A 27,486-nucleotide genomic window follows, 5' to 3' on the forward strand; every position below is an offset into this window, starting at 1 on the left:
ATATTTTTAATTGTGTAACGTTACGTTCAAAATAACTACAAAATGTCATGCCTTTGAGAAATAAAGAGAACAACAGAATGCACTGCTTTAGTGCGTCTCGGTCTCCTTGAGCATCTTTCTGCCGCATGCCACAAACATGAAACACAGCAAATACTTGTCTTTTAAAAGGCTTCATTTAGATGATTTGACGTTAAATGCATCATATAAGTCATTTTGGAATAAACCACTGTAGGCCTATGTATCATGATAAAAAAAGCAACTTTACAGTCTGGAAATACTTCAGGCTATAGCAAATTATTTCTTGGACCCCCTATCACTTTAAGAACCGCTGGTCTACACAGAAGAAAGCCCTGCCTAGACTCTGCCCCAGTATGAGTTGTGTTGAGCTATTCATAAGCCAGTTTGTTTGACAAAAAAAGATTAAATGTAGTTGCAATAAATGTGTTAAGAATCCATTCAACTGCAGCAGCAGAGGACTATTATTCTGCTGCGTGTGTACTGTGGAAGAACTGATGACGGCATGGTTTGATCTTCGGCTGACCAATCAACAGAAAGGGGTGTTTAATTCCCGCCTACGTGAAGAAATCCAATATTCAAGCTGTTTATTCATTTATCCACCCATGAACGAAAAACGAAAAAGGAGCCATTTTCTCATTTTCTACTTTCAATATTAAATAAAAAAATGATTGATCGAATGATACACGGATTCTCAGCCACAGTGGAGAATGTTTAATTTGACTTTTTCTTTTTTTTCTTCTTGTTTTGTAGTCGAAAATGTATACAATTCTGAATTTATTTGACCAAAATAATAATAATAAAATTACAAAAAAGCTAATTATTAATGTAGTTGAAATGCTATTATCGGTTTTATTAATAGTTTGAATGAACTTTTTTAGTAATTAATTATAGTTAAGTATTTAATTATAGTAAATATTTCTAGTATTTTTTTTTTACTACATCAAGTTAAACTAAATAGAAATGAAAAATGTTTCTATGGCAATGAGCTGAAATAAAATATTTTTTTTGTTATTTTGTTACAGTTAACATTTATTTTATTTATTTATTAAGTTAACTATAATAACCCAACATTATCATTGATGAATAACAAAAACCAAAACATTTTCGTCAGTAATTTTGTTATATATGCATGTTCAATGTTTCATTGGCCGAACGATCAACACACAAGTACGCAACTGTATGATATATTTTAACAAACTGTACTTCTGTTCTTCCGCAGACTTGTTTTTGTTCAGTTTTTTTATGGTGTCAACTCTGAAAGGGACTGGTTAGGCTATATTTAGGTTATTTAATAAGCATCTGCAAACACTGCTACATGCATCATAGTTTGATGTTTTAAAGAACTTTGCTAGTTTTATGAGATGGGTGGTCTCGAAAACGTCTCATCTGAAATGTTAATTTCCCTGATAAATTAAAACCACCCAAGCCTTGCTTCAACTCTGTTATGACATAGCCAATCGTCCTTTAAGCCCATCTAAAGACAATGTAACGCCAGTCAAGCATGCAAAAGCAGGTCTGTGGATCTGCAGTCATGACTATGCCGCACACGTTACCTTCTGTGTCTGAGATAGCGAGACACTATCTGAGGCTATCTAAGTGATTCATGGACTATTGATTCCCTAGTCAGTCCAATTGCAAGACCTTCGATTTGAAAACTTGTTCCCCTGAGGCCTATCCATGCAGATGCCGTATTGCTGTGTAGCGAAGCAGAATTGATATTAATTTGACCTATCTGTTCAGCTAGTCAAACTCATTTTATCTTCCACTATAAGCCATTGTGAAAGACAGTCACTCTGGGAAAGCAACATATCACACAAACAAACGTGAGACAAAGGCAATAAGTGCTTTATGATCTTCTTTTTTTCTCCCCCTACAGAAAGGAGAGACTGTGAAAAGGATACGAGAGGAGGTAAGCTACAAGCTACTCGTAAATGTTGTCGTTCTCAGCTTCCCAGCATGCATCATGCATGCAGAACAGACGGTATTCCTTTGAAGCTAGACCACATGGATTTTTACACATAAATGTGGTTTAATGCTGGAAAAAAGACAGCAAAATGCCCTTACATCCCACATACGTCCTCAAACCAGTTGATGTCTGCCACATTAAACCTGAAAGACTGCAGAAGACATGAATATTTAAATTAAGCCTTTCATCTCAAGGGCGCATGGCGCACACACACGGCGAACACTAATTCATTAGTTTGATATGAATGCATTGGTATTTTCAAGGTAGTTGCTAATAACAATAGCTTCCAGATAAAGATTGAAGTGGGTTACCAAGGAGAAAAACCCAGGAGTGGGTGAGCGTATATATATATATATATATAATTCTCTCTCTCTCTCTCTCTCTCTCTCTCTCTTATTAGTCTCTTGTTCTCTAGTTCACCAGAACCTTTACCTAATGTTTTTGCTTCCTAATATAACAAAATGTCAAAAAAGATTGTGTTATTTCAATCTAATTAATAGTTTGGTTGGTGGCAAATGTGAACGCAAGCCTGCACATGAGGCATTGTCTATTACACTAGTTGGGGCACCACAGGGGTCAATCCTGGGCCCGATAGATGTCATAAACAGAAGCAATTGCCACTGGATGTTTTTCTCTGCTGTTCTGTGCTATTATTAGCAGAAGGAGCTTAAAGAAAGCTTACTGTGTCACACCAAATTCATATGTCTGTCTTGTGTTGAATGCAAAAGGAGATATTTTGAATGGTCACGTTGCTCTTTTCCATATGGCAAAAGCATATAGTTACCAGGGACTGTGAAGCACACAAAAGTGCACATGTTTGGAATGACATGAGAGTGAGAAAATATGAGAATGATGAGAAAATTTTTATTAAATAAATACCTTGTCTGTTTGCTTTTAGCCACAAATATAAATAAATAATTAAATAAATAAATAAATATTACTACTGTATTTTCCGGAAAATAAGTCATACCTGATTAAAAAGTACATTACAATGGGTCAAAATTTCCATTGTTTAGTGGAAAACACACACATATTGGTAAATCATAGTTTACCATCACAACATGATTTACAGTGTGGAAAATATGGTACTCTGTTAATTAACTGCATAAATTTAGTAATGACATACATATATATGCATTTTATAAATAATAATGACAATATATAAATAGTATATGTAAGTTATACTGTAGCTTCAATACACCGTTGACTAAACTCACTTATATTTGCATGCATTTGTGCATGATTGATAGAACGATCAGATTAAATGAGGCTGACAGTCAGAGCCCTGCAGGAGAATGAATCACGCAGCTCAGTCCAGATCTCTGCTGGAGACATCCACACATTTGGACAGAACACACACAATACGCACACCTAACATAAGGCCTATGGGGGCGGAACAAGTTTCCCTGAGGAGGTCAGGTAAATTTGTGTTTCACAGATGTACGTTATGATTTTAATCCCTTCCAAATCGAACACGCCTGTGTTTTTCTCACACAACCCTGGTTAAAAAATACAGAACAAATTGCCTACTATTTTCTTGAGCGTTCTCTGATAAATCTAATCCTGTCTGGATAGGAATGTCTTGTAGTATATTATTTTTTCACAATGTTGAATACCGTAACGAAAACTACATGTTTTTCCTGCGGTGCCTTGTGCACCTTCATTATGGATTAAGGTGTTTTTGCCAACTTGCAGTATAAAAAAATAAAAAAAATAAAAAAACTGTTGGTGGTTCAAGTACTGCTGGCATCCTACCTGATGTAGAAAGAAAATTATTTTTTTATTAATTTGTGTGCCTAAAAATGCGCGCACACACACACACACACACACACACACACACACTCATTTCTGAAGTTAAAATACAATAAAAGCAAGGCCACAACTAAAACTACATGTTTTTGCTGCGGTGCCTTGTGCACCTTCATTATGGATTAAGGTGTTTTTGCCAACTTGCAGTATAAAAAAATAAAAAAAATAAAAAAACTGTTGGTGGTTCAAGTACTGCTGGCATCCTACCTGATGTAGAAAGAAAATATTTTTTTTATTAATTTGTGTGCCTAAAAATGCGCGCACACACACACACACACACAACTCCTGCATATTTCATTTCTGAAGTTAAAATACAATAAAAGCAAGGCCACAACGTTGCCTATGCATTTGAGGGAAAACTACTACTAGTGTAAATGCATGATATTTAGTTTATTTACTCTATTTTTTCTTCCTCATTATCAACCTCCCATCCATTTACTGTTCTTACCGTTTCTTCCATACAGAGCAGTGCACGTATCAATATCTCAGAAGGCTCGTGCCCAGAGAGAATCATCACCATCACGGGCGCCACAGAGTGTGTGTTAAGAGCCTTCACTATGATCACAATCAAACTGGAGGAGGTAAGTACAGGAAAATCATTCATGCATATATAAGCACGCAGGGCAATAAGCATAAAATATAACATAAACCTGCATGCTATTGTGCCAACATTAGAGAAAGAGTCCCATAAAAAATAGTCAAACTGACCTTAATTGTTAAGACACGTACCTAATCTCATCGTGCTTTTTTTTTCCAATAATGGAAAATTGATCAAAAAAAAGTGCTGATACCAATGAATAATTACTTAATGCTATGTTAAATCTACTTAAATCTGTCACATCGTCAATAGTCTGTGGAAATAACTGATGTCTGTTGAAAATGAATGATTTCCGGTCAGTTTGCAGTGATAAAGCTGTCAGGATGAACGCTTCTTAAAGAAACAGTTCACCAAAAAATTTAAATTTGCTGAAAATGTACTCACTCTCAGGCCATCCAAGATGTAAATGAGTTTATTTCTTCATCAGATTTGTAGAAATGTAGCATTACATCACTTGCTCAGCAGTGGATCCTCTGCAGTGAATGGGTGCCGTCAGAATGAGAGTCCAAACAGCTGATAAAAACATCACAGTAATCCACAAGTAATCCACACCACTCCAGTCCATCAAATAACATCTTATGAAGTGACAAATCCATCATTAAGACGTTTTTAAGTTCAACCCATCGCTTCCGGCAAAAATACAAGTCCTCTCTCCATACTATTGCTTTCTCCAGTAAAAAAGTGTCTCGACTGAAACAGGAGAGAAATATGCACAGATCAGACAACATTTACAAGTGAAAACAGTTCAGAACAGTTCTGTACAAATATGTTGGTGGATTGTGATGTGAAAGGACTATTTTGGCCATGAATTGATGGTTTAAACAAATCCATCGAGACGTTTTATTACGAACACGTGGATTTTGTAATAAAGAACTGAGGTCGTGTGGATTATTGTGATGTTTTTATCAGCTGTTTGAATGCTCATTCTGACGGCACCCATTCACTGCAGAGGATCCATTGCTGAGCAAGTTATGTAATGCTACATTTCTTCAAATCTGTTCTTATGAACAAACAAACTCATCTACATCTTGGATGGCCTGAGGGTGAGAAAATATTCAGCAAATGTTCACTTTTGGATAAACTATTCTTTCAATTTCAGCAATTTTCATGAAACAAAATTGACATGTACTTATTTAAAACAAGTTCATAGTCTTATTGTGCTTTTTTAATAACAGAGAAAAAAATTTAAAAAAATTAGCTGATACCAATGAATACTTAATGCTATTTAAAACCTCATCAACAGTCTGCAAATAACTTCTGCTGGAATTGAATGGTTTCCAGACGATTTGCAGCAATAAATCTGTCAGGATGAACGCATAAACGCCCATTTCAGCAATTCTGAGACATGGTTTGTAAGAACAGCTGGTTGAAAGAGTCGTGGGTAGTTTTCATATATTGTCAGTCCTATAGCAGTGGGGTGCCTATCTGCAGGATAACTTCAGAAATATAATTTGAGCCCCAACACGTTACATTCCCTTGGTGATGCCAGTGAACAACTGCTGAAAAGAGACATACAGCTCTCTGAAAAAAATAATAAAATGTGCGACTTCCCAGATCACGATGGGACTTTTGATGCTGATGTGTGTCATGTATTTTATTTCATGTCATGCATTAACTCAACCAATGGCATGAGCCTATAAGAGTCGGGATCTGTATTTCCAAGCAATAGCACTATTTAGTTAAGTAAACTGTGTGGAAATTCTAAAAAAAAAGTTCGGTAAATGCATAAACTGCCAAATGCAAACCTCCGTTGTTTATAGGAACATGCATACATATGCATCACACACCCGTATTTTTATTTAATGGCATCAGTAGAGTTATATAACTGCCAGTCAATGAGGTGTGCCTGTCCGCCTGCAGCATGTCAGCTCTACCCCCACCAAGTAATAATGAATCTTCTCACTCTTGCTAAACCCATTATGTATTTGATATCCTTTCATAGCAGGCAGGGTGCCATTCATTAAACATCTGTTAGGAATATCCCTGTCTTCCGCACAAGCCCGTTTCCGTACCCATAACGGAAGAGTCACCATAGAAACCCCTGAGGTGGCGGCGGGGTTCGTTTATGCCGAGCATATGATGAGCATTACTGGCTGAATTTTACAAGGCGCTCTATTGAGGTCTGGCCCGGCTTTGATGCAGAATGTTTTCGCTGCTCTTTCAGTCAGCTGAGAAAATGGAGGACATCTAAAAGCCATGTTTCAGAGTTTTGGATGATATATGACAGAATAGACAAAGAGTTTCGGTGCTTAGGGAGAAGACTGTGAATGTCTAGACTAGAAAGGAGTCTTTTTTAAGCTAAAAATCCACAAGAGATGTCATGAGACACTAAGTTACTAGGTCTCATTCACTAACAATTGCACATGGTTTTATGTGCAAACATTTTGGCAAACATTATTATTATTAAATATTATTTAGTTTATATATTTTTAAATTTATAGCTAGTCATTGAAACCCTGTTTAAAATATAAAGTAATCATGATAAAACTGAATGCATTCACACCAGAAATCTGCCATGATAGAATTATTATTATTACAAAATAATAAAATTTCAATAGGTACATTTCACAAGTAATTACAAAAAAATGATGAGTAGCACATTGAATTAAACATGAAATTTAAGCAGAAAAGTATTTTCTTGTAAAACTTAAACCAACAATCTTATGTATTCTAATATATTATTTACATTAGAAAATAGATTCTAATATATTATTTACAACTTCAAAAAAAATCATTTTACAGTGTATAATAATAATAATAATAATAATTTATCATCAACATTTTAATGCTTGAGATCCATATCCACATAAAATACACAAAACGAGGATACTTTATTTGTACTTTTTTTGTATTGTTTATAGAAGGGTATATTGTTGCTGTTGATTTGTGGTACTAGAACAACAGAAGGCACTTGAATGGCACTAAACATTTCTTGCTTTGCATCAGAAATTGTTTGACTTCACCCGCATGCTTTCAACCCTGAGTTGTTGTTGCATATGCTTTAGATTGAAGCTTTAAAACAGCTCCTTAGTTGCATCAGATCAAGAGCCCTTACAAATTGTCATAAATTCTGAGCCTGGACCCCCTTACTCAACAGCTAATGTGCAAAGAAGACAGAGTCAATCTGCTGAGAGTAATATCTGAATTGATATTTTATTATCCAGGAGGGTTGTTAAATGAGACGAGAGGAATAAGGGGTAAAGGCTTTGTGTGACGTCTTACATCAAGAATATGCTTTCACACCTGGCTCGTTGTTTCGGAACCTGGCGCATTTCCCCCCTTAGCTCGGTTCGTTTGGGCATATGTGAACACGGCAATCGCACCCAGATCCGCGCCAAAACAATCGGTCTGAGATCGCCTGAACGAGGTGGTCTCGGCTCGAATGAAAACGAACTCTGGAGCGGTTCGGTTGTAGTGAGAAAGCAATCCGATCTAACGGACCAACGAACCAGGCTGTGTCACAATGTATAAAGGGTAATTACATAAGTTACGTGAAAAGCATTAGCTTTGATGTTTTGCTAATACTTCAAAATGAACCTGTGAATGTTTGTGGGTGAGCAAGTCTTCACCATTCAAAATAAAATGTTATAATGCTTATTGCTCTTCTTCCTAGTAGGTGCATTTTAAAAATGTTTTCCCGATGAATCCTGGACTCCTGCTCAAAATGATAAATTAATATAAGGACAGCTACAAAAAAAAGAAGCTGTTGTCATTCCATTCTGACGGATGACTGCTGTGACAGCTAAGTGGAATCCCGGAAAATAAACCGTGGAACTTTGACCAATGAGAGAACAGTTTACTTGCGCGTGACTTGTATTAACAAATTTGGTCCGTTTAGAAACTTTGCCGTGTGAAAGCAAACCGCACCAAGAATAAAAAGCAACATTGTAATAATTTTAATCCCTGTTTCGGAACAAAGCAATCGATCTACAGGTGTGAAAGTACCCTTATTAGTCACCGTTATTAAGACTGAGGCATATTAATATCACTCCTAATTCCACCGAGAAAAGACTACAGAGGGCCACAAAGAGGCACTGGGAAGAGAAAGAAATAGAGAATATAATTTCAGTCAGACATTTGGATATTCCTTTCCACAGCATTGGCAAGAAAATATGCACGGTTTTCTTTTTTTCCACCTCCCCTTCGTTCTCTGGAGGTTTCGGGGCCAGCCGTTGAAAGAACACAACAACAGCGTCTCCAAACCTCTTGCTCTGACGGAAACACTAAACAGAAGAAAAAGACTCACTAGCTCTACTTTCTGAGACACCACTCAAGGCGTATTCATTCGGCTCACGTAGGTGAGGTCTGGGTTGATGGGCAGAGAAGCAGCACATGCTATTTACATATCAAACCCGGCAAGATTCCTGCTCCCCCACTAATTGATTGCAGCAGTGGTGGGCCACGATCCGGGCAGATATTTATTACCTGGTTTAATTAAAGAGAAAGCTTCTGAATATGCACTGGGTGAATAATGGATGCTGGAGCTGATTTCTTGTAGTGGCAGGAATATGAGTGTGGAACCTTAGTTACCCTCCTCTACTTAGGTGCTGACCATAAGACTAATTCTGGATGATGTGTCAAATGTCATTTCAGATGGTCCACTTATAATTTTTTCTGTGAAATACAAGGGGAAAATTTGTTTTTAATCTTCATGCAGCAGTTTTTCATTGAATGATTTTGTGACCACCATTAAAAGGTTACAAAAGAACACCAAAAATTCAGCATAAAAGAGGATCATACAACTTGTCCTATTCAGACATTCAGTAAGTTTCTTTTTTATTAGGGTTTTGTTTTCGCACCTTGCGAATGCATGTCACATTTTGATAGAGACAAGTGCGGATGACAGGTGGGTAAATATTGTTTAATTTGGTCATAGAAATCAATGGGTGTCTTCAATGGCGGTGCAACTGTGTTCAGTCAGCTATAACCTTTTGTTGGCAGGGCACATCGATCTGCAAACCCTGAATAGGGAAATTGATTAAAATGGCTTTGGTAAAGAACATTTCATCAGATTACAATCAAAAGCCACAAAGGGTCATTGGTACACAATGGCATTTTCAAACTTCAAACAAACCTTCTGAATTATGAGGAGAATCACCAGATTAATTGATGGCATTCCTCAAATCTGCTTGAACAATGCTGTCCCTTGTTTATATCCAAGTCTCTTATCTCTTACGTGAGTCAGGTAACAAATAACTGGTGCTAGTTTACAACAAAATATGGGATACAGGAAGACAGTTGGCAGCACCCTTTTTGTGTCTGGAAAGGCCAGAGCTGCACCTTGTTTTGATCCCTTCTAGAGAATCCAGGTTAAGCTGGTAGAAGTAGTCTTGGTAGCACGAGGATATCATAGGGCCAGTTCCCCCAGGAATAACCTAGGGTTCGTTCACTTGCTCAAGGGCACAATGGTGATAGCTCATGGATAACCGTTTGCAGGTTCAGTCCTGAAACTTTCTAGTTATCAGATCTTTAACCATGGTTCCAAACCACTCTGAATCAAAGTCCCCACTCTGCCATAAAAGCCACAGTACAGCTTTCAGTTAACACGTCATCTATTCTATGTTTGGCCCTCAAGGACTTGGCTGCTCTTGTGGCGAACGGCACAGTCACCAGTAAGCCTCCAGTCACGCTGCGGCTGGTCATCCCGGCCAGCCAGTGCGGTTCCCTCATAGGCAAGGGCGGCTCCAAAATCAAAGAGATCAGAGAGGTGAGTGCTTTTCCATATCCCTATTTTTCTTTCCTCCTGCCTAGGACGTCCATGTTAGGACTGCTTGCTCCGTTGCATATTTCATGGGTTTGGATGCCAGTAAAAACCCATTTATTTTACATTTATGGTCTCTGGGCTGTCAAGATGGTATGAGGTAATGGTGAATGCTCTGTCATGCTAAATTTGGAGTGTTCTGTAATGCAATTGCAGGGGGTGTGGGAAGGGGAAGGTTGTTGGAGTTGGGGGAATATCAAGTGCGTTAAGCTAATCAAAGCAAGAAAGTAAGTTTTGAAATGGGGTATGTTTGGTGGGTTGCTGGAGACTTTCAAGTAAGCAGCACCAAGTAAACACAGTGCATCCCAATGTTTTAGCCCTACCCTCTTGCTTCATTGGGTTTGGTTAAGCAACTCCTGGATTCATGTTTTTTTTTCCACCGTGGGTTTGATTATAAATATACATGTATTTGGTAGTTTTACCCTAGCAACACTTTAGGGGGAAATTGATGGAAGTTATTTAAATTGAACAAAGTATTTGGGGACATCTTCAAAGAGAAAGATCTAATTGCAGTAAAGTTAGGGTTTGGGTTAGTCCTCATTATTATCCATTTCCTAGGTCAGGGGTGTCCAATCCTGCTCTTGGAGGATCTGCAACTTACTGAACTCCAGCCCTAAATAAAGACACTTCAACCTAAACATGCTATTTCAAGGTCTCACCTGTCAGACAGGTGTGTGGGAGCTAAACTCTGCATGAAGCTGGCTCTCCAGGAGCAGGATTGGACAGACCTGACCTAGGCAAATCAATGTACTAATGATCTGTTCTTCCTTCGTATGGCAGAAAACAGGGGCTCAGGTACAGGTGGCAGGAGATCTGCTCCCTAACTCCACAGAGAGAGGTGTGACGATATCTGGCAGCCAGGACGCTATCATCCAGTGTGTCAAGCTCATCTGCACTGTAATACTAGAGGTAATTTGACTCTGAGCAAATCCATTTGGCTTCATTAACGCAAGATTTTTATGCATGCATTGGCCTTGAAAAACTGTTATGGATGACTGTTGTGTGATATTCCTAATCTACAAGACTTCAAATGCTTCTGTGCTTCAAAGACTGCATACTGGTTTTCAGTTTTAGATTTAGTGGCGTTGATCAATGAATATGATAAATTTCTGGAGCCTAAACAGATATTTTTATTGCATTTTGCATGTCAAATACTTTTTCCAAAGATACTCGATCTAACCTAACTGCATGTTAAAAATCATTACAGTAATGATTAGTGAATGCGGTCTCTCAACTCTCCCACAGCGTGAAACGCATTTGCTCTCAAATGGTTTTCTATGCACATAAATGGTTGAAAATTATTATTATTTTTTTTTTTTTCGTAAAAGAATTTACACTTTTTATTCAGTGGGATCATACTGAATGCCTACTGCTTGTTCTGTTTAATTTTTAAAGGACCAGATGAGGGGCAGATTGTTGACTGCTACACTGCCCATTTTAGGAATCCTCAACTGTCTGCCTGCTCCAGAATGCAAATTATGCAAAGTCACCCAATGAATATTTAAAAAGATTCCTTTTGTTTGGTTGAGCAATTGTGGGGGATGCGCTTCACTGAGTTTTCATCACTTTGGCCTTATTCTGACCTCTTAATCGAATTACTGCATATGAGCAGGTACAGTTAGTTATCGGTGTACTTGTGTTTTATTTAATAAAATATGTCCTTCAGGCACAGATGACAGCTTGTCTAGGACTAATAGGGCAAGAATGATTTGACAGTCATTTTGTAAAATGTATTTTATTCCTTTTTTAAATTAAAATGTAGGTTTGAACAACAGACTTGTAGAGTTGCAATGATGCTACATGCTCAGGGCACATTTTCTGCATTGCAAGTTTTCCATCTGAGGATATCATGAGCAAGCATTAATAGCATTCTGAAATAATTTGGCCAAATGACTTTCTGTGAGAGGATAATGGTATGCTTTTAAGTGATCCAATGAAGAGCCAATCGATAAATGTTGCATTTGTGCACCGTGTCAGCATTTCCAGTCATTAAGATAATATGACCAAATGACTTTGCAAATGCCCTTAGGTAAGAGAAACCTTGATTTGTTCTAGACCTTTTAGCGCCATTGCAGAATGAGCTGAGAATGGTAGTCAAAGTTTAATACTGAGGGTGAATCTGTAAAGTCCTGTGTTAAAATTAATAATTGTTGTATTTTATGTTTGTAGTCTCCTCCAAAGGGTGCTACAATTCCATACCGCCCCACTCCAGCTCCAGGCGCAGTGCTTCTTGCTGGAAATCAGGTAAAAATGCACATCAAAATGGCAAAACATGAGGTTCTTTCAACAAAGTGTCCCGCTTTCCTTATAAAAATTCACGACACTTAAAGGTGCATTAAATGAACAAAAATAATTTTTTGATAAAGTACATAAAATCTGTGTGAAACTGTCTCCTTACCTTACTCCAGTTCTTAACAGATCTCTTATCAGATAATATCGACTAATAATTTGAGCTGTCGGGTTGGATTTTGCAGGAATTGTCAGTTTGACATCATTTGTCTTTGTGTGGTCACGTCCACAAACTTTTGTAACATTATTTATTTTAAAACAATTAATTTCAATGAGATTTATATATTTTTTGATTATGACTTTTCTTTTTGGAAAGGGAGTAATAATATACCTCTGAAAGTAACTTGAAGTTTTAAGCTTCAATCGCTTAAAGAGCCAAACATCCAGTAGTGCACCTTTATTAAGTGTTAAAAAATAACACTTTTCTTTCATAATGTACTCACCATAAATCCCTCATTTAGTTTTAAACCTGTATGGCTTTTTCCTTCTGCGGAAATGTTGCATATCCTGGCCACTCTTTTTAAAATAATCAGTGTGAATGAGTTGTCAAGCAACAAAATGACAAAACAATCACAAAAGTGGTCCACAAGTCATCTATTATATTCCAAGTCAAATAAAGACAGAATTTCATTTTTGGGCAAACTATTCCTTCAAGGCCTTGTTCACACTGCACACAAATCTGATTTGTTTTTCATATCTAGTCTTCAGGACTGGCTGTCCAAAGTGACATTTTGCAAGGAATGAAACTGGAATCCATTTGTTCAGACAGTATAGTCAATGTCTGGTACATCTACATCGATTGTGACAGTCATGACGCAGGTGTCATCATGATGCCAAGAGAGTTGTTTCTTTTACAGCTGAAATTAGCAAGTTGTCATTGTGGATGTCTATTATGGCTTCTCACCATGGTGCTAAACATTAAAAAAAGGATTACTGTATGGATATTTTAAAGTATGAATTTAGTTAAATCAGGTTTGTTTTTTGCAGATCAGTCTAGAAATAATGTTTGTATACACCAAAACAAATAAAAAATTCCTGTGTGAACAAGGTTTAATAGTCTCAAATATAACCCTCATAATTAGTGCTGGGATCAAGCAGATCCAATTAACATCTCCAAAAACACAAAACCCACCTGTAAATATGCTGTGTGCCCTGAAAATATTTAATATTCAGTTGACTTAATATAGTAGAGTTTCATAAAGCGCCACACAGCTGACAGAATGCTGCCTCCATTTCCTTTAACAAAACGCGTCTGTCCATCAATGAAGGGTATTGGTAAGGACAGTCTATGTTTTTACATATTATATTTACAGTCTATGTAAATATTTCTTAAGCCTGTTTGTTGTGTGTTCATTAACTCTGAAGTCATTTAAACAAAGTATTGCAAACATGTATAAATACATCTAAGATTTAGTTCCATTTATTAGGTTACACTGTTATAAATCTGTCATCCAGCCAATATCATATTGTGAGAAATTTTTACAGCCTCAATAGACCTTATTCAGTGTGAATGGCATTTGACGCAAATGAAAACGAGACTCTGGAATGGAAGTATATTCAGTATATTCAAAACCTGAAACACAAATTTGTGTGTAAAAAACATTCGTAAGTCCCAGTTTTGTCTGAAGATATATTTTCAGTGATTTGACTAAATTTGTTCGTAAAACCATTCTTACTTAAGTTGTCGGATTTAATGGCCTTTGAACAAACTGTGCTTCCATCCTTCACCGCCTTGTTTTCGTCCCCATCAAATGAAGTATGCCGTCTACCCTGACTAAGGTCTATTGTTTCACTCTTTAATCTATCGTTTGCTCCATTATTCACTTCACATAATTCTCTAACTCGTCTCCAGAAGAGAGTAGAGAGGCCATTTATGTTTATTCATGTTGACACGGCTATTCATTATCAACACTCCTATGCATGAATAACAGTAGCATTAAGATCAATCAAGCTCATGAATATTCCACACCATTAAGTGTTGTGAAGTCATTCACCAATGGTATAATTAAGCGGACTGGCAGAAACTTTGACGTGCGCACTTATGATACATCATCTGTTTGATGTATTTACCTGTCTGTCATGATGAGTAAGATAAATGTGTAATAATGAAATTAATTTTCATTGCTTCATCTTTTTTCTTCATTAACACTTTTCAGTCTGTATTCAAATCACACCTAATTGTAATGACAGCAGTAACAGCAAAATTGACGCTAATGTATATGAGAAATATGCATATTTGTAAGACTAATGACATGCCAGTGAAGCCTTGGTTTGTGTCTCTGTCCCCTATTTGCCTTTTTAAGGTTTTCGAAACTTCAGAGTTTGCGTCACACCCACTTTTCTCAGTGACTAGATCAATCAAGCTCATGAATATTCCACACCATTAAAAGTGTTGTGAAGTCATTCACCAATGGTATAATTAAGCGGACTGGCAGAAACTTTGATGTGCGCACTTATGATACATCATCTGTTTGATGTATTTACCTGTCTGTCATGATGAGTAAGATAAATGTGTAATAATGAAATTAATTTTCATTGCTTCATCTTTTTTCTTCATTAACACTTTTCAGTCTGTATTCAAATCACACCTAATTGTAATGACAGCAGTAACAGCAAAATTGACGCTAATGTATATGAGAAATATGCATATTTGTAAGACTAATGACATGCCAGTGAAGCCTTGGTTTGTGTCTCTGTCCCCTATTTGCCTTTTTAAGGTTTTCGAAACTTCAGAGTTTGCGTCACACCCACTTTTCTCAGTGACTCAGGGAGGGCTGGATCTGCAGCAAGTGAGTATAATTTATCCATGATGGATACTATAGGGAGCCATGCTTCCCACTATTTCTTTATTTGCCTCTTTCACTCCTGCATGGAGATGGGAATTCTGTTCCCCTCTGTCATTCCTCTTGCCGCATGTTGCAGTCAGTGTCCTCCCCACTTGAGCAAGGGAGCGAGAATATACAGCAATTAATGTTTTTAGACATGAGATTGTTTTTCCACTTGATGTTTCATTCAGGCAAGGCTTTACCCTCGACCCACTGCAATTGTATAATTTTTTGCTGAGAACTAAGTTTTGACTTGATTTTATAAATTTGTGTAACTTTACAGGTATTAAATATAGGGTGTCCCCCAAGGCTGTGGCTGCGGTCCTACTATATTTACAAACTTATTTGGTAATAAAGAAATGTTTACCCCAAAACACTTACTTTTCAAAATTTTCATGTAGCTCTTATACATACAATTATGAGCTCAAAAAGATGTGCACCATATTACAAAATGTATGCATCCATATTTTGTGTGAGGAACTGACCAAAATGTAGGTTGCACTTTATTTTAAAAAGTACTTACATATACTTACAGTGAACTTACAATGTACCTACCTAAGAAAGTACTGGTAATAGCTGGTAACTACATGGGGTAGGGTTAGATTTAGGGGTAGGCTCAGGCTTAGTAACTAGTTATTACCTAGTTATTGTAATTACTATAATAAGTACATAGTATGTACATGAGGAACATGACTGTAAAATAAAGTGCTACCAAAATTGAAATTGATTTTTCTTCTTACTCCAAGTTTGCAAACTGCTTTGATGTGTATAATTTACAGTGTGGAAAAAATATATATTTTTTAACAGTATGAGGTGCTTATCACTGATGTTTCTGTGAGAAACATTTATTCTGGATGTTACAGAGTTACAGGAGACTCTGCTGCTGTGGGAAGTTCATTTGAGGATATTATGATGGTGTGAATGACTTATAATCTCTCGACTTAATGTTCAGGTCTTCTAGGTAGACTGTTATCAGTGTATATGTGCAAGTTTTACTATGAAGATTAATGGTAACAGTTGATAGCATCACCCATCCCCCATTCCTAAGTTAGCAGTTAAACACATTGGTGAAAGAATGTTTATCATGTCCTGGAGACACACAATATCAAGGCCAAGTCTGTTAAGTGTGAATTAAAGGAATATTTCCTCAAAAATTAACATTTACCGACCCTTATGTAATTGCAAATCTGTATGATTTTCGTTCTTCTGTGAAACCCAGAAAAGATGTTTAACAGAATGTCTAAGCTGGTTTTATACACATAAGTGCAAATTTGTGCTCAACATTTGGTTTGTTTTTTGAGACTAGAACCAGTCGCATTTGTTGTCACTGTTTGCTGGCATGGTGCATATAATATGCCAGGTTTGAAAATGAAGATGGGATTGAGAGCTACAGCGGAGGGCACATATTTTCAGTAAAACAACTCAAATATGGTCTGTTCCTCATACAAAATTGTTTTATGACTTTAGAAGTTTTATGGACAAAATGTATGGCCTTTTTTTTTGGGAGATTGACAATACCTTGTCACTGCCTGCTTTCGTTGTATGGAAAACAACCGCATAAATATTACTGAAATCATCCTGTGTTTTGAGAGTGAATCAATGAAGACAGAATTTTTGGGTGAACTGTTCCTTTAAGTGTCATCCGCCTCTGACTAATGCTGATGTGATGGCTAAAAAGGGGAACCATGTGACCTTCCAATACACATACTCTACCTCGAGAGCTGTAAGGACGAGGTGTCAGGCCCGAGCACTGACATTCTCTTAAACGAGCGAAGATAAATGCTGTCTGCCAGGAGACGGGACTGACAACATCACCACGACTCTTGCTAATTAAGGCACCACGTATGTGTGTATGTGCATAATGATTACGAAGCGTTAAGTGGCTCAGCCAGGCGATTAATGCTTTTCTACATTATTTACGAGCGTTTTGAGCTCGGAGGACAGGAAGGAAAGAAATAAGGAAATTACTAAAATGATGAAAGCTCCGCCTCCTTTTCACTAATGTATGTATATTGGCACATGTATATTGCCAAGCGTTTGAAATCAAGTAATAGTTCACCCAAATAAAATTCCAGTTTATTCCCATTTTGCTACTAACCTTTTTGAAAGCTATCAGGCTCCAGAAAGAAATTGCCATTAAAGAGGTACATATGATTTATGCGCTATATACCAAAGATTCTAACGTCAAAAATAGACCAAAATTTAAGTCATCAATAATCATTTACTTAAAATCGCGATGCAATGAGAGAAGTGTCATGTCGTTTGTATTCTGATGTTCATCCAAGTGAAATGAATTATCAGACAAGAAAAAAATGTAGTGCACAGAACTCATTCTTTGCATAGGTTGTTTATTGAATGTTGAGATGTGGGTGTTGCATGCAAAAGTGGAGGCAGATGAACGCAAGCTTGCATGTGCGGGTTTAAGTGGAAATGATTGGAGAAGTCCTGTATACGTCACGAGAAGTCATTTTGATTTAAACATTACAAGGTCAAAATTTAAAAAAATTACAGATCCAACTGTGAACATGCATTTAGAAAATAGATATAGTGAATTTTCATTTCATGCCAACTTTAATCTTCTCGGCTCTCAAATCTCATTTGCATTCAAATGACACATCCAGATGCGCTGTCAGGTTTGATCTTAAATTGCGGACTTTGCTCACACAAAGCTACTGTATTACTTTAGATGTCTCGGAATGTAGTGCACATCTTAGTTTGCGATTTTGTCCTTTTTTGAGCTTGACCTTCTAGTTTGCAAACCCCTTTTTTGTGTTCCATGGAAGCAAGTAAGCCGTATTTTCAACATTTTAAGCACAAATTTAAAAGGAAAAGGAGGACAAACAATAAAGATAGCAAAACAAAATGGGAGACTATCAGAGACATTGAAGGGTAAGGGGTGCCAGTCACGTAGCAAATTCTGAGCTCACCTCCGGAGAGAAGCTAAATCCGTCCTGACAAAGAAGGGTCATGTTTTCCTCCCAAACAATGTTTGCCTTGAGAGCTGTGACCAATCATTTTCATTAACTTGGCTACCAGAGACACAAACTAGGGTTGCTCCTCAACATAGACTGCCATTTCTGCATCACTGATATTTTTATTTTATTTTCCATTTTATCCTCCCTCGGTTTCTCTCTCTCCTTCTCTCTTCCACGTGTTTAAACTTTTAAACAGGCTTATGCAAGAGAACCTCTGGGAAGAGCATGCAGCGTTCTCTGTAGCTTTTGCGTCTGGCTATTTGGCTTCTCATTCTCTTTGATGCACAAGCCTTGATTTAGAGATCTTCTAGTTTCACATCTGTCCCCTTTAGACAGTTTTTGAATTATAAAGGTGGGAGGGTGGTCTAGAGGGGTCAGAGACCCCCTAGTTCTGGCCTAACCAGTTGACAAGTGCCCAAATACCTTTTAAAATCAGCCAACAGTCCACAGAACACCAGCAAACAACTTGTATGTATATATCTTGTATAGATATATACCAGTACTTACATATCAACTCATATTCATAATTTAGTGACTCTTTCCACTTCAATGAACAACTGTGAACCACACTGATAGTTTTCACATGTTAAGTAATTAGCCAATAACATATTGAAGTCAATGTCAACATGAAATGGCATGTGTAACCCATTTATTTTTGTGAGAAAATAAATGTTGGGTGAAATGTTCATTTTAGAAAATTCTGGTTTTGTGTTGACTTTAAAGGCACAGACGCACAAACTGCTTCAATGTTTAGGGTGTGTTAAAGTTATTTGTGTGTTCGACATTTCATTCGGTAACATTAGGCAGTTTTGATTTATATGCTGTTAAATATTTGGTGACCACTTCTATCACTTTCCGCTTCTTCACTTGTTTTTGGATTCAGAGATTCTGTAGAAGATGCATAACACTCCTCACTATTTCTTTTCCAGGCTTATACTGTACAAAACCAATACGGCATTCCACACTCAGAGGTAAGAAGCTTTAGAGAGAACTTCTGAAAACCACCTTCATACTGTGTAACTTCCATTAGTTCAGAGTTTTTGTGAAGTAAATTAGCTTGTTTTACACTTGTGAATGAAGTATATGGTTCAATTCTCAGCTGTGTATTATGATAAGAATAATAAAACCCTTTCATCCAAATGAAATTACATTTCCCTCCATTTGTTCTTTCTCTTTTATCACAGTTGGCCAAGTTGCACCAGTTGTCCATGCAGCAGGGTCTTGCCTCCATAGCTCAACCCACAGCCACCCAAGTTCTGTCTGGTATGTTTTGCCAAACCAGGTTTCTTTGAAGAGGAAGATAATGGTTGGGATCACAAAAATTATGGGTTAGACACTGGCTTAGACTGTTATCAACTTGTTGCCACCTTGGTCACACAAACAGGATTCCCCTTTTTAATGGTTCACAGGAATCAGTAAAATGGTGTAGAGGTGATCTGACTATGTTTTCAAAGGCCAGGAACAGTGTGAATGCAAATAATAGGTTATTTTTCCACTCGGTTAAGTTCTACTTCTAATAGGTCTAAACTTCTTATAGAGAGAACTCAAAAGAACTCGAAAACACCTAATATATACCCAGAAGCACAAGTCTGCTTTAGCAGCACTAAATCGTTGCGTACAGTGAGAGTGGATGTGACAATTCCACCTGAGAACTCAAGCTTAAGTACATGGATTCAAACAGACCTCCCAAAGACCCAGAGGCCACCCAAGTTCTTGGTAATACACCTGAGCTCCATGGAGCATACGGCACATGCAGATTACAGCTACAAAAATGGGGCCAAGCTTTACAAGGCTCCACAGTCAGCTCCTGGGGCTTCTCAGAGCCATGACAAATGTCCAGCTAAAGAAAAAGGAGGGACTCTCTCCTTTTCTTGCTCCCTCACTTTTTTTTTCCTTGCACAGAACCAGACATCCAATTATACAGCCACCACAAGTTACTCAGTGATGTCTTTCAAGTTGTCTGAAGATTCCAAACATTTGTTAAAGGTTTTGTTGTGTAAGCCCTCTAAAGCCAACAGACCGTTGAATATTATGGTAAATAAGCACTTTTGGTGCAAATGTGAGAATCAAAAAGCCCCTTTGAGGAATTGAGTGGTCGAAAAAAAAATTAATAGTTGCTCCCTGCCGCTAAAACTACAAGAGCACATACTATCATGATATGGCTGGGGAATTCGATTATGTCTGAGGTAAAAAGCTCATCAGTCAAGGCAATATTTCAGTCTATTAAATAGGCCCCTGTTGGGCTGGGAAGCACTGCTGGGTCTGGTTCGCCTGCTGAGACAGGAAGTAGATGGAAAGAGAAACAGGCTGGCTCTGTGCCAGTTATTAGCTGTTAGGTGATAGCATCCTGCTAACAGATATGAGAACGCTACAGAGCATTAGTGGCATAAAGTTGATCCACAAAAGATAATTTTGGGTCACAAATAGGCCTATGTTCAAGCTAAAAGGCTCTTTTATAGTAGACCAATTTAAAAGGGTTATACATTTGGTACTTTGCGAGGTAACCTAGTCTAAGGGGTTGATCAGTTGGACTAGCGACTATTGGGATATGAGGGTTGAGGGTATCCTGGTAAACCACCCTGACTAAGCTAATGGGGACTTGTAATTGACCACTTTAGGCTGGTATTACCTGTTTTTTTTCCAGGGTTGCAAGGATAAAGAACCTTTATGATTTACGTACCATACATAATTTCAAAAGCAATTTCAGGTAGTCCCTCCCCAAACTCATGCCATTAGTTGAGCTAATGCTGCTATGTTGATCCAATTAAACAGATTGCAATTTGGTTTGATGCCACTGGTTTGGTACAGTCCTTGTCTTGAATGGTCTAAATGAGTTAAAAATTGGTTTTGGGCTGTAACTTCATCGCATCAGTGTAGAAATAACCTGAACTATTTCACTGTTCTTCCTTTGGGTTGTCATTTTCAATGAACATGCAAAAGAGTAAAGGGGGAAAGAAAATGCACTGTGCATGATGGGTGAAAACAGCACATCCTAAGATTTCTCTTGTCCACATAAGTTCAAAGGAGTTTCTGTCAGATTTGGAAGAACACACATGCTGAACAAAAAGAAAGGGAAAGTAAAAAGTAAGCAAGCAAATTATCCTATGGTTTGTTTAACTTGGTACCTATTCCTTTTCCAACAGGCATCGAGTCCAGTTCCCAGACAGCATCACAAGAACTTCTCATTCCAAATGACGTAAGTGCAAAAATGTCTTTTTTGCAAGTATCACATTACTCATGCTAATCATTGATATTCCGTACAGCAGCACTTTTGCTTTAGTAATAATGCTTGATTATGTTTATGTTGTTTATGAAGACATTATTAAATATTTGAGGATGGTCAGATTTTGTTTTAGACTTTAGTTAAGTGCTTTCTCTAGAAAGCCTGGTTCTGAACATTTTTGAGAGCACCTCTCATGGCACACTTTGGCCATGCAGAAATCCAGAAACTTTTTTCTTTCAAACAGACCGACTTGTGTCTTTTTATCTGTCCACCCCCTGCTCTGCTAGAAGAGCTTCACAAGATCCAGTTCAATCCTGTCATGGCGTCTGACATGCTTAGCACTCCTCTGCTGTCAAAACAAAGACGGTAAATAAAGCCAGAGCCTTTTGTCAGAGCTCTAGGTTGTGGTACAGACCCCGCACCCCAGGGGCCAACGAGACGTTCCCTTCATGCCTGCTGACTGGGGCTCCCTCTCGCCTCCACGTCTCCCTGAGATCACAGGATTAATCGACTGGCGAAGGGCCCAGCCCTGGACTCTGAGACCATACTCAATACATAATTCAGCTCCCATTGTTTTGTTATTTTAAGCCCTTATGCCAAACTAGTAATAATCTACAATTAAGGCAGTTTTTAGTAAAACCAGTGCTGTTTACATATGACAAGTTTGTGTATTGTCTGACTTTCCACATTTTCAGTGTCTCACACCAGTTAACAACAGTTTATCTAAAAAAAAAACTTGAGTCATTGTAGTGTACACGAGTATGTGTCTTATGTGAACTACTCTTTACATATTTTGTCTTGTTTGTTGTAAGTAAATGTACTTAGTGATCTATTATTCTTAGTATACACCCTGCAATTTGAGAAATATTTTAGTTATACAAGCCAACTGTTCTATTTGAATCTTACATAGTGTATATGCATCTTTGATTTCTTGCGCAGCTGTAATGACTGACAAACTGATGGATTATCTAGAGTGATTCCGTACAAGCGAAGTCATTGACTACCTTGATGCACATGAACAAGAACTCAGCTCTTATCACATTGACACCAGCTTCAAATAAATCTTGACTTCCTGAATGCATTCATTAGGTGCTAGACCTCATTTCTAAACCTCAGCATACATGATAAACTTCAAAGGAACACCCATTTCTCCAATCAAGGGCTAATTTAACATGCTTGTACATTCATATTCCTGCATAAAGCCATAAACAGAGCAATGGAAAGCATGTATTATTGAAATTCCCTTACAGCGATGCAATTCCAAGGCAAGGCGACATCAAACAGACATCAAACGCCTGGCAGACTAAGTTGTTTATCATTCGCAATCAGGTTTCTCTCTAGAGGAGCAGTTTCTCCATGGTGACCCATCCCCTTAAATCGGCAGAAACACGTCACAATTAGATTGGGATCAGATCAGTGCTCAAGAGCAGCAGTGGCAGCAGATGCAGCTGGTCCATAACGCTACCTGTTCAAAGATTGCCCTGTGAGAGGTGGAAGAGACCATCAGTGATACCAGTTTTAGCTGGCAGGAGATGTGTCCATGCTGCCCAGACTTTCAAAACTAAATAGATTCACCTAAAATAGACCTGTCTCCAGCTTGACTAGGGTATAAATACCTGTGTTTTTCGCTTCAGACAGATTTGACCCCTAGCTTGCAACTTGATTTCAATGGATACGAAGAAATCAATAAAATGGACTAAACTGAAGTTTTTGTTTGGAACTGGCAAACTTGACGGCTGGAGGAGGTTGTGTGGGTGTCAATACTTTGTTTCGTTGATATATTGCTTGAGGATGGATAATTCATAGAGTTCTAAAAATGAAGGATATCAGTGTGCAAATATGTGGTGCAGTGCAGAGGACATGCTGGAATCTTTTACGTCAGGGTGGCAGAGAGACCTGGCGGTTGACTACAAGCACTTAGCCACAATCAGCTGAGCCATTAATAGTCCCTGGGCACCAGGGAGAGCGGTGTGACGAATCAGGAGCTTTGACGTTCATATGACTCGTGAGGAAAGGAATGCTTTGTGGAGCAATTCTTGCCCACATAACCCAACTCACACTCAAAGTGAGGGTTGGGGGCTGGGATGTAGAGTGGACAAAAAGACTAGCTGTCCGCCATTTGAATGACAAACCGTTAACTCATCCCAGTTGGGGTCACTCCACTTTATCATTGTCTAAGCTTGACAACAAGCCATAAGGTCACCCAGCCCCCTTGGTCCACTTCCTTCTGGCTGTGGACACCTTCTACAGAAGGTACAGTAACCCCATCTGGATTCATCCAGCAGGTTTTTGGTGTGCTGCACACCCTCAGATTTTTAAAAAACTTGATGCTGCCACGGTAGGATGAATTAGTTCACCAGCTGCTGTTGGTTTAAACTGACCGCCTGGATCTGCATAACTATTAGCAGATGCTTGTTACAGAGACAATGCCATGCACAGACACCGCCTTGACATCTTAGGCCCAGATGAACAAACATAACAAACCAGCACCTCAAAGTCAACCATGTTGACATGCACACAAAGAGAGACTTGAGTGTTTGTCAAAAAACACATTAGATATGGGCATGAGAGTGCAACTAGTGTCCCTGAAATCAATAGTTCAGTTCAATTCAATTCAAGTTTACAATCGTTGCAAAGCAACTTTACAGAAAATTAAGTTTCTACAATATTTAGTGGTAGCTTAGCAGTGGTGACTGACAGTTTATGTACATATGGCAGAAATGTATGGAAAATCAATTAAAGACGTAATCAAACAGACGATGAACACTATTAGCATCAATTATTATATGATGCAATCAAACTTATAGCAGAGTTTGGTAGTTATGTGTGTTGTTTCAGGGTTGGCATCATCTGAGGTCCTCTGAGGGGTTGGCATCATCTTTTCTCAGGTGTTCTGGATCCAGACTGAAGCTTGTGTAAATCCTAGTTACAAAAACAGAGAAACAAATAGAGATATAATTAGCATAGCTGCTGTTCCAACCAAGCAAAATGTATTTGTTTAACCCAAGCTAAAGAGTAATAATGCGCATTTGATGATATGACTGCAGTACAAGATTATGAGATGCATTATTTGGATGCTTGGCCAAAGAGATGTGTCTTTAATCTAGATTTAAACAGAGAGAGTTCACTTGGGCAGTAGGACTGTATACCATGTTTTATGATTTTATGGATTGCATTTGAATAAGCTCCTTGGAAATGATCTTGATGTGGAGTTTGAACAACAGAGTTTATTTTCTTTAAATTAGTCATAATGTTTATTTTCCGATTGTGTACCATGAGCAGTGGTGTCCTATCCTGTTCCTGGAGAGCCACTGTCCCGCAGAGTTTAGTTCCAACCCCAATTAAACACTTGAACCAGTTAGTCAAGTTCTTCAGGATTTCTAGAAAACTCCAGGCAGGTGCGTGGGAGTTAAACTTTGCAGGACTTTGGCCCTCCAGAAGCAGGATTGGACACCCCTGTTTTAGACGGAAATAGTGCCAAGGAATAGCTGTGTATATGTATGTATGTATATATATATATATACATATATATATTTATTAATCTGATTGGTCTTTTCTTTCCTCACAGCTGATTGGTTCAATAATTGGCAGACAGGGTACAAAAATCAACGAAATTCGCCAGGTGTCAGGAGCTCAGATCAAGATCGGCAGTCAAATGGACAGCACTAGTGACCGACATGTCACCATCACAGGCTCTCCAATCAGCATCAACTTGGCCCAGTATCTAATCACATCCTGGTAAGCACTGGAAGCCATCCCAACATAACAGATCCAGGGTGTTTGAACTTAACCACATGTTTATGTGGCATATTTTACATCATAATGCTATAGAGGACCCTGCAGTAGGAGACCTTGTCAAAACCTCTGGGAATATTCAATCAGGGGCCTTTCCTTGGAAACTATGGAGTTTGCTGGCCAAAAGAAGCACTCTTGAGTAAAAGCATTGCACAACTACAAAGCAAGGAGATGTGGTAGAACGAAGCCAGGCTGAGGGATTGGCCAAGTTTCAAGCCAGAAGCTTGTTAGAGCTTAAAGGCAGAGTATTTTGGCTGCTTCATAGAAAGACAAATTTTCTCCCACTAGATCTATGCAGTTGCAATTTGATCAAATGTTGTGTCAGGCAAGAAAGCAGTAAATTCCTGACAGCTCGGTTCCTCAGCAAAGACTTCTCCATCAATGTGGAGGAAAATTTAATTTACTAATGTAACAAAATTAATAGTTTTGTTCTTTACCCAGGCTTATAAAAATACTTCTAACGTCAGTTCAATTAACATAATGAATTAGCAAAACACTCATAATAAATCTGAACAATTCAAACCAATATTGTTAGTCAAGTTCAAGTCAGTGACAAAAAGACGACTCAAATTTATTCTGTGGACCCAAGCATATGCATTAATGAATAATAATGAGGAAACTGGAAATTGGACACCACTCCAAATGAGTGGCTTCTTTATTTATTCCCGCATTTCAGTATTGGCTAGCAAATAAATTAAGATTTCTAACAGATGCAGTGTCATGTGCAAAATAATATATTAATTCTTCTAGCATATTATGACTCAGCAAGTCGACAAGAGAGCAATAATTGGGTCTTGAATGAAATATTTATGCTTGTCTCAGGTGTGTTCAACAAGCAGACCGGTGCAGAATGTCAAACTCATTCTGAGAAGCCCCTCATTATTTTATTTGAAAAATGTTACTCAGGCATCCTGCATGGAAAATTACTATGTTGGTTTCAAGATATTTTGAGAAAGCTTTTGTTGTTTTGTTTCTGTCTTAATATCATTGATTTTAGTGGTTTCTCATCAGTTGAATTAATATCATTTTGGTTTTTGACAAGTGACGGCAACAAACGCCGATCCCAGAGCAACCGAAGGCACTCTAGCATCAGAATACTTCCTTAATGAGTCAGCTCCATGAAGACATTAAAAATCAAACATGATTATTCATGTCCTGGATCAAGTCTGGAGACGTCACCCCCAATCAATGTCACTCTCGAAGAATACTTCCTCAGAGACAGACGTCTCGTTTCAATGCATTGCATCAGAGAGTTCTGCATATTGAACACACCCCTTACTTGATAATGTCCTGAGAAATCAGTTATATGCCCTCAATATACATAAATGGCAGAGCACATTTGATTACATGCATTTGTCAACATGGTACTCAGTGCAAATGCATCTTTTTGACGATTTGATAAAAGATAAAGGAAATGCTACTGAAATTGAAATCATTTTGTTTCTTTTCCCAAAGCCCCTACCCAAGCCATCACCCTGAATTAAACAGCTCCTTTCCCATGAGTGCCAAGGTCCCCCCTCAAATAATCTGTTGCAACCACCAGCAAAACACACCTCTCTTATGATTTTTTGTTTCTGTTTTATGATTCTTTCTTTTTTTATTTATCTCAATTTTTGTTTAACATGTCTTTTATTTAACCTTCTAACCCTTCTCCATCCGGCTCCCCTCCCTTGTCCTTCCACCCTCCTCTCCTCCACCTCCTTCCTTCCCACCCTCATACAGTTTAGAGACCGCCAAATCCACTGCCCAGTCCTCCTCCATGTCGACCCCTGTAGACCTCAACATGAGCTTCACCCAGACTGCTCCCCCTGCATCGTCCTCTGCCGCAGCCCTGGCAGCGATGGGCGGCCTGCCCCACGCTCCAATCTTGGGCGCCCCCTATACCCTTCCCCTCTCCAGCCTCCTGGGAATCAAATCCGTCCCCTTCCTGGCACTCTCGGCCCCTGCTGCCCCTGCCCACAGCACCTTGGCCTCCTACACCGCCAAGATCTCCTCCGCCAATGGCATCAAGAAACCAGAGAGACAGAAGTTTGCGCCCTACTGAAGAGGAACTACCGGGTACTTCCTTTGTTTCCGAGAAAACGACCGGAGAGGAATACTTTACGTTCTTCTCTTCTAGCCTGATGTAGCGGTGTATATTTTGGTTTAATAGCTTGTCCTGAAAAACTGTAGGAAAATAATTGCATACATTTTAAAAAGGTTTTTTTTTGGGGGGGGGGGGGGTTTA

The 27,486-nt window shown here is 38.3% G+C and overlaps 1 protein-coding gene across 3 annotated transcripts in view; it reads left to right on the forward strand.

Moving 5' to 3' along the window:
* The window catches only part of LOC107567193 (poly(rC)-binding protein 4-like), an 89,125-nt gene extending 61,649 nt beyond the window's left edge, over positions 1-27,476 (forward strand). The window contains exons 4-14 of one of the 3 annotated variants that reach the window (XM_016252834.1): positions 1,895-1,927; positions 4,258-4,374; positions 9,967-10,098; positions 10,933-11,061; positions 12,322-12,396; positions 15,159-15,230; positions 19,171-19,212; positions 19,426-19,504; positions 21,385-21,437; positions 25,033-25,202; positions 26,982-27,476. In XM_016252834.1, the coding sequence (XP_016108320.1) occupies positions 1,895-1,927; positions 4,258-4,374; positions 9,967-10,098; positions 10,933-11,061; positions 12,322-12,396; positions 15,159-15,230; positions 19,171-19,212; positions 19,426-19,504; positions 21,385-21,437; positions 25,033-25,202; positions 26,982-27,303 (1,224 nt within the window). In that variant the 3' untranslated portion in view covers positions 27,304-27,476. Of the gene's footprint in view, positions 1-1,894; positions 1,928-4,257; positions 4,375-9,966; positions 10,099-10,932; positions 11,062-12,321; positions 12,397-15,158; positions 15,231-19,170; positions 19,213-19,425; positions 19,505-21,384; positions 21,438-25,032; positions 25,203-26,714 lie in introns of all 3 variants that reach the window. The other 2 variants (XM_016252837.1, XM_016252836.1) reach the window with 2 other exon arrangements.
* Positions 27,477-27,486: the final 10 nt, after the last annotated feature.

Source organism: Sinocyclocheilus grahami, unplaced genomic scaffold (assembly GCF_001515645.1).
Source record: "Sinocyclocheilus grahami isolate Dianchi unplaced genomic scaffold, SAMN03320097.WGS_v1.1 scaffold1132.1, whole genome shotgun sequence".
NCBI lineage: Eukaryota > Metazoa > Chordata > Actinopteri > Cypriniformes > Cyprinidae > Sinocyclocheilus > Sinocyclocheilus grahami.